At 54.2% G+C, this 8,326-nt stretch overlaps 1 protein-coding gene across 1 annotated transcript; it reads left to right on the forward strand.

Moving 5' to 3' along the window:
• Positions 1-1,123: 1,123 nt before the first annotated feature.
• LOC115398823 (uncharacterized) lies at positions 1,124-7,014 on the forward strand. Its single transcript, XM_030105796.1, has 10 exons — positions 1,124-1,212; positions 2,218-2,666; positions 2,738-2,774; positions 2,930-2,997; positions 3,069-3,149; positions 3,219-3,278; positions 3,353-3,430; positions 3,779-5,654; positions 5,789-5,929; positions 6,493-7,014. The coding sequence occupies exons 2-10, from the start codon at positions 2,265-2,267 to the stop codon at positions 6,795-6,797; spliced, it is 3,048 nt and encodes a 1,015-aa protein (XP_029961656.1). The 5' UTR covers positions 1,124-1,212; positions 2,218-2,264; the 3' UTR covers positions 6,798-7,014.
• Positions 7,015-8,326: the final 1,312 nt, after the last annotated feature.

The raw sequence follows: 8,326 nt of genomic DNA on the forward strand, positions 1-8,326 counted from the left end.
CAACTATTCAGGCAATAATAACTTGACTCTGGAGTTTTCTTTTTTAAAAGAACATCTTTATTCAGGTCAGTCTTAAATCAAAACCAATGGAAAAGCGAACAAATAAATGTACATACGAGAATGAAAAACAGTGAATGGGGGTCTTCAAGCCATTGCTTTGCAGCAGAAAGCTAAAGCAGCCCTGAGCAGAGCAGCAGCCTTCAGGAGACGAGACGCTCCAGTTCATATAAATCTCTGGCTCTGGGTTGGTTGAGCCTGGATCAGTCAGTTATTAGTTAATCTTAAAAACCACGTTTCCATATGAACAAGCAGCATCCCATTTAAAATGGAACTAAAGTGAAAACAAAAACACAAACAGCTGATCACAGCCCAGTTCTTTAAAGAACTAATTTGAAGAATTTAAATCACAATATCACGGATCATCATCCTGATATGAACATGGACAGGACTGACTGAACTATGAAGCTGCATGTGTTCATGATCCACTGATTCACAAACCTGTACAGAATTAAACTGCTTTCACTTCACAAGAAATCATGCAGTATGTTCATGCAGAAAACATTTCTTTACATTTCTGTCTCTACATGTATATGTGAGATTTAAACACTTTGGCTATTTTTTTCTGGACCAAATGCACATTTTTTTTTAAATTTTATATTTCAGCACATTTTTTTCATTCACATTCTTCGTGTATTAAAATATTTTTACTCTGCTTCAGTGAAAAGACGAAATTATTTTTTTAAATTTTATTTTTAAGTTTTCATCTAAATTAACATGTTTTTTCTTTAGGCAGCTTAATTTGAATGATTTGTTTTAAATCAGTAACTTAAAATATTTAAACTTATTGTATTACAATAAAGACGGAATGCATTTAAGTTAAATACATTCTGACTTTATTGTAATGCAATAAGTTTAAATAAAACAGTGAAAACTGCTAAACGTTTGTCAATTTGATTAATATGCACATAAATACGAAATATAGACAAATCAATATTTTTCCTCTCCGTCATCGTCAGCTTAAACGTCCCGCAATGAAAAATACGTACCTGATGATGGGTTTGTTAACTGGGCAGAGTGACCAGCAGGGGGCAGCAGCGGCCGCGCGCTGTGTTCCGCTGGAGCGGAAGCAGTGAGAGCCGCAGAAGAAGAAGCTAGCCTCGCTGTGTTAGCCTGAGGCAGAAGTAAAGCTACCTCTTCAGGTCACCGGAGCAGGTAATGTTCTCCCTCGTCTCAGATTTACACAGAACTTATGCGCAAGGCTGCATTGCACGAGCAAGACGATGTGTGGCGGCAGCAGTCAGCCCGGAGAAGGTCGAGCCGCGCTCAATGCGAAATGCTAACAGTCTACCCGCTGGTGCAGCGATGCCAGGTTAAACTTTCACCGCAGATCCAGTCTGAAGACTGGGCGCGCTAGCTGGTGCAGCACGTGCGTTAAATGTGCACTCCACGTGCAAAATGGGTTAAAAAGTTGCTGCTTTATTCATTTTGTGAAAGGATGATGTCTGTTTTGCCTGCTGAGAGCCCAGAGCCCTCATTCATCCTCCGGACGGTGAGGATGCTGAGGTCCCAGAGGCTGGAGCAGCTCCCTTGTTGGAGGCCAGCTCCAGGTGACTGTGGGGCGAGGACAGGTCCATCTGGACTGATGTCCAGGCCTTCACTGGACAAACACACACACATTCATACTGAGGGACACCCTATACCAGGGGTGTTCAAAGTGGGTCCCGGGGGGTCGCAGCCCTGCATGTTTTCCATGTCTCCCTGCTTCAACACAGCTGATTGCAATGAGGCTCGTTATCTGGCTTCTGCCTGACTTGGCCAATGAATCATCATGAGATTCAGGTGTGTTGGAGCAGGGAGACATGGAAAACATGCAGGGCTGCGGCCCTCCAGCACCCACTTTGGACACCCCTGCCCTATACTCAGTACTTTCTGCATGTAACTCTCTGCATGTTGTTAAACTGTGGGTGGAAACCGGAGCTCCTGCAGAACATGCAAACTGCACACAGAGAGGCCTGGCTGGTGTTTAAAGGGGGCGGGGGTGTTTGGGGCCTTTCAGCTCTGCTGGACCAGCCTTCATCCTGTGGATCTTGGTTCTAACATGATCGCTGGGTTGTATAATCAATGCATTGGCAGATGGCTCCGCCCCCCAGAAGCACCTGAGGAGGTTTTAACCTCAGGAATCAGCCGTCCATCACCGTCGTCTGTTTTCTCTGCTAGTGAACGGGAACTGACAGACGTGAAGCTGGTGTCGACGGTCCTGAGAGATGGACGACCCCGCAGCCAATCAGAGCCACGCGCCCTGCCGGTGGGCGGGGCCGAACGGCTGGTCGGCGGCTCCGCCCGGCCAGAGCTCCTCCTACGGCCACCCGTCCTCTCAGAGCTACGCGAACGGCCTCGGCGCCCCGCCGCACCACGCCCTCCACGGCGGCCACGCCCCGCCGCCGCACCACGCCCTCCATGGCGGCCACGCCCCGCCAGCCGCCTCCCCGTTCCACAGCACCGCTCTCTTCGGGGCGGCCCAGATGGGTTCCTTCGGCCGGCAGAGCGCCCACTCTTCCTCGGCGCCCCGGCCAAGCCAGGGTTTCCAGCACGCATCATTTCAAGCCCCAACAGCCAATCAGAGTGCAGCGGGCGGGCCTGGGGGCCGGCCGTCCTGCAGACAGAGTGTAAGTTCCTGACCGGCTGCTGGAAGCAGAGAAGCTGCTGCTGCTCTAACGGCTCTCCTCTGGCCCCTCAGGAACCTCCTGGGTGGAGCCCTCCAGCGTCCTGCAGGGGTAAGCTCCGCCCAACACTCCTCCACACACACACACACACACACACACACACACACACACACACACACACACACACACACACACACACAGACACACCCCGCAGGAAGTGACGGCAGCAGTGTGGTGCTGGAAATCCTGTTCAACCCTGTCTGCAGCAGCTGGAAACGAGTCGCTCCCTGACGGGACCTTTGACCCCCGGGGGGAGGAACAGCCTGACCCGGCGGTGAGTCCTGCTGGCCCCGCCCGGCTCCGGACCCCCGCGGCTCGGTCCTGATTCCTTCTGTTTGCCTCCAGGAGCTGGATGGAGGACGGCGCTCCTCCCTCATCCTCCAGCGCGAACAGCTTCTGCAGAGACTGGCGGAGATAGAGAAAGTTGTAAGTGTGTCAGCCGGTCGGCTGCTGCTGCCGTAAGGCCTCACCCGCTGGACTCTGTTCTCCATGCAGCTGGAAGCGTTGCCTCCAGAAGACGGCGGAGACGAGAAGCCTCCACACACACCGCCTCAGGTTTGCCCGGCAGCTCGGTGTGTGTTCTGTGCGGTGTGTGACGCTCCTCTCAAGACCCTGCCTTCCTTTTTCAGCCTCGTCTTCTGGCAGAGTGTCCGCCGCCTGCCGTGGATGAGGCCCGGGAGGACCAGCAGGCGCCAGCAGGGCCCGGGGTGGGTGTCTGTAGTTTGGCTTTGAAAATGTGGCTTCCATTGAGATGCGACACATATACATGTAGATACCATGCGTGGCCACTAGATGTCACTGTGGCAACAGGAAGCTGCTGCATCAAGCCTCAGGTAGATCTGTATCTGAGGACAGAAGCACAGCGACACCAGAGAGAGGGGGGTGAGGAAGGCTGCGTGAGGACAGAAGATCGTGGAGCTGAAGCTCAGTAGAAGCGTCCATAATGCAGTCTTCGCAGTGTGTCCCAGCTTCAATGGCAGTTTGGTTCAACACGGTTTTCTCCAGGAGCAGCTGACCCGTTAAACTGAATTCACCTTTTTACTTTCTGGCTTCAGGGAAAAGAGGATTCCGCCATTAAATCAGAAGAGGACAATTACCCAGAGTTCCTTCCTGACAGTGACGATGACTTGCCCGGTTTCAAGTCGGACAGCGACTGTTCCTCCAGTGGGCAGAGTGACGGCAGACCCTCCAGCCCCATGGACACCAAACCTGCTCCAGAGACGAGCCCGAGTCCCAGCAGCCCCCCTCAGACCCAGCCGGGCGGTCCTGTGCTGCAGAAGACTCCGGGCTCCGGCGGCCGGCTGAAGGCCTCAGAAACCGTGGTCCAGCCGTTGCAGACTTCTGCCACAAAACGCTCCCAGAAGAAGAACTTCTGCCTGTTTTGCAGAAAGCCGATGATCAAGATGTCGCGTCACCTGGAGCGAGCGCACAGCGACAAGGTGGAGGTGGCCGCCGCCTTCCAGCACCCCAAGAACTCCCCGGAGAGGACGAAGGTCTGGTACAAGCTCATCAACCAGGGCAACTTCCTGCACAACAAAGAGGTGCTGAAGACGGGGAAGGGGGAGCTGGTGGTGAGGAAACGACCCCGGAGGGTGGTCCAGGGCACGGCCTTCCTGCACTGCCCGCACTGCCACGGCCTCTTCCTCAAGAAGTTCCTGTTCCGCCACATGAAGAACTGCCCTCAGCGGGAGAGGAGCGCCGGCGAGCGACGCTGCGGCAGGAAGCGCATCGCGTCGCGGTGCGCCCTGCAGACCGTGGCCGACCTGGACGCCAGCGACAGCGTCCGGGAGATCCTGGGCCAGATGGTGTACGACCAGGTGACGCAGACCATCATGGAGGACCGGGTCCTCCTGCAGTTCGCGCAGCAGATGTTCGACCAGTACGGCTCCAACGCCAACAGGCACGGCTACGTCCGGCAGAACCTGCGCCAGGTGGCCCGGCTGCTCATGGAGGCCCAGAAGACCACCCCCATGAAGACCCTGGAGGACTTCTTCCACCCCTCCAACTTCGCCCACGTGGTGTCCGCCGTCAACAGCCTGGCGGGCTACGACCCGGACCGGAAGAGCTACGGCGTTCCGTCGCTGGCCCTGAAGCTGGGCTACCTCCTGCAGAAGACCTGCGGCATCGTGGAGGCCAACGCCCGGCAGCGCGGCGACGCCCGGCTGGCCCAGGCCGCCAAGACCTTCCTGTCCGAGTACCAGAAGAAGTGGACCAAGCTGATCTCCTCCAGCGCGCTGACGTCCCTCAGAGACATCAAGTCGCAGTCGGACGCGCAGGTGCCGCTCGCTCGGGACGTCAAGCGCCTGCACTTCCACCTGGAGAACGTCCACCCGCCGGCCGAGAGGAACCTCAGAGACCGCTGCTCCGTGGAGAACTACACCGGTCTGTGTAAGGTGACTCTGGCTCGGATAATCCTGTTCAATCGGAGAAAACCCAAAGAAGTGTCGCACCTCACACTGCAAGACTTTACGTCCCGGAAGATGTCCGGCGCGCTGGACGACCTGGACGATTCCATCTCGCATCTGGAGAGAACCCTGTGCGGGTTCTTCGCGAGAATCGACATCCGGTCGAGCTCTGGGAGGATGGTTCCGGTTCTGCTCAAGCCCTCCTTCGTGTCGGCTGTGGAGCTTCTGGTCAGCAGTCGCAGTTCGTGCGGCGTCCCTGAAGACAACCCCTTCCTGTTCGCGCGGCCGCTGGCGCTGACGCCCTACAAGGGGTCCGAGTGCGTCCTGGCCTCGGTCAGAGAGTGTGGCGCTGAGAACCCCGAGGCGTTGTGCTCGGCCACCATCAGGAAGCACTTCGCGGCCATGCTCCAGCTGATGAACCTGGACGAACCGGAGGCCCACCAGATATTCGGCCCCAACAACGACGTGCAGATCCTGCGACAGGACAACAACGCCACCCTGGAGGACCTGAAGACCGAGTCTCCAGGTGATCATTTCTGTTTGAAGCTAACATTCAGGGGAAGCACTGCCGAAGACCGTAGGAGGGTCACCCTGTTCCTGAAAGCAGAAGACCGTGCTAGTAATGAGTGATCTTATTATTTTTGTTTGTTTTCGATACAGCGAGGCTGCAGGCCGGGAAGGAACGCAGAACTGCCGGCCGGACCGGCAGCGGCGCGGCGTCCAGAGGTCAGCGGTCTGGAGGAGCAGCCGGCAGCTCCAGCGCGACTCGACGCACCACGTCTTCCCGGTCTCGGAGAGAAGGTGACCTGAAAAGCCCGATTCGCTTCAGCAGACCGGGATCCGGTTTCAGTGCAGATCAGACGGGTTTACAGGGGCGAGCAGAGTGCTTTCAGGAAGGAAGACAACATGAAACCAGAGCAGGGACAGGCCGATCGGGGTAACTGCAGAGCAGGGGGACAGCAGGAGATCCAGCGGAACCGAAAAGTCTTCGCTCAAAGGCAGCGTCCGTCAGGAAGGTCGTCGGTACCGAGAACCAGAACCGTCCTGCAGCTCCTCGTGCACTGCAGAGTCTCTTCACACAGCCGTTTTTCCAAAAAGTCAGCACTATTCAAAAAGAGTCATGAGTGATTAATCATGATAGACCTAAAACAAACCTGGCTTTCTTAGTAACGGGATTGAAAAGGCCGTTTTTATGCAGCTTCATGCTTTTAGTCCACTCTGGATTGAGTCCAAACCACCGAGACAGCATTTACTCAAGAGAATCCAGGGTCTCGGGCTCAGTGTTCTGGATGCTTCTGCCACGGCCTTAGCTCGGTTCAAACCGCCCTGCGGTGGCTGGCTCTGATCCTTCATGTCCTCCACAGCGTCCCAGCACAAGCCCAAGCAGAAGTGGCAGCAGGAGGAGGTCGGCGCCGTGGAGAGGCACCTGCTGCGCTTCATCAAGGAGCACCGGGTGCCGCAGAAAGACCACTGCATGCAGTGCCTGCAGGCCGAGCCCCGGGCGCTGCGGGGACGCACCTGGAGGGGCGTCAAGGACTACGTCCGCAACCGGATCACCACCCTGAAGAGGCAGAAGGGCTCCTCGGCCTCGCTGTGGAAGAACCGCTACCAGCCCGACGAGGAGGAGGAGGAGGAGGAGGAAGAGGAGGAGGAAGAGGAGGAGGACTGAGAGCCGGGCGCTGAAGGCCGTCTCAGCAGCTGCAGATGGGATTTCTCATCAGTACACATCTTTAACCGCTTCTTGTTCACCCTGCCTTGGCGTTGACACTTTGACGTGTTCTTCTTGTCTCGGACGGCGCTGCGTCTCCTCGTGTTGCTCAGCTTTCAGCTCGTTCCGGTCCAGGCTTGGCTGCTTTCCTGTTTGGTTCCTAGAAAATAAACTTTGGTTCACATCAAAACTGTAGTTTTTCTTGCATTCCTGAAATCAAGTGTCAAGTTTAGAGCAGACTGACGTCACGTGGACGTGCACGCTGAAAAATACCGACCGGTGGCTCCGGTGGGAGTGTGTGAGCGCTCAGGATCCCCGAGCTAACATACTGCGCCCTCTGTTATTCCAGGCTATTACCTCATGTAGTGAAGTGTTGGTCAGAACCAGGGGCTGTCTGCTCACACAGGCGCTCCTTTATGCTCACACACACGGCTCCATGGCCGCTTTTTTTTATTAGCCCTCGCTGAGAAAGATGCCTTTTCATGCTAATGGAAACAAGAAGTCCATATAGGGCAAATGAACAAAACCCAACTGTCCAACAAAGCCTGAAAGAAAACGTTTCTCTGGATTTCACAGCATTTGTGAGAAATTAGAGCTGATGATCAACACACACACACACACACACACACACACACACACACAGAACTGTCATGTTTGGCAGACTTTATGATTGGAATTCTGTAAGTGTTTCATGAACCGCTAACCCGTTCTCTCAGTGTTAGGTGGAGAAGTCGTTGCAGCCTGCAGCTGGATGAAGAGTTGAAGACACACGATCGTCTGCATACAGGGACACACATTCCTGACACAACAAGACACTGAGGGAGCCGACTGGGCCCAGAAATACCTGGACTCAATATTGGCTCGTAAATATTTTGCAACTGCAAGTCAGTGTTCGCACATAATTTCAGTTTGTGTCGGTAAATCAAGTAACTCGTAAAAAAAAAAAAAAAAAAAAAAACAATCTGCAGGAAAAATTCAGCTTAGTGAACGTGTAGAGAAGGATCTGCATGACTACTGTACCGTTCGTCTGCCATAATCCGTTTGAAAACTTTAACTTCTTGCATCAGATGCTAGCATGCAGTTGATTAGAAAGATGAGCTTCTTTAATGGAGGTGGACCTGGAGGGTGTCCAGCCTGGACGGGGTCTCTGAAGGGGCAGTGAGGGATAGCCGTTGGACAGTCGTCCAAAGTCCCACTCGGCCCTTCAGAAGCCGGAGTATTTGTTTGCTCGGGTTGTGTGCTCAAGCAGATATTTGCATCGGGGTGAGAGCAGCGGCTCAGATGAACAGCGTCGGTCAAAACGCTGCTTCCAGTCAGAATACTGACACCGCCCTTCATCTGGAAAACAGTTCAACATCTCCATCAGTAGACCTGAGAACACCCATCACAGGGTGGAGAGAACGAACTGTAACATGGTTATTGCTTTTAAATAAAGTTGTACTTTAGTCTGATTTTATTTTACCACACCTGCAGCAAAAAAAACAAAACAA

Source organism: Salarias fasciatus, chromosome 12 (assembly GCF_902148845.1).
Source record: "Salarias fasciatus chromosome 12, fSalaFa1.1, whole genome shotgun sequence".
Lineage (NCBI taxonomy): Eukaryota > Metazoa > Chordata > Actinopteri > Blenniiformes > Blenniidae > Salarias > Salarias fasciatus.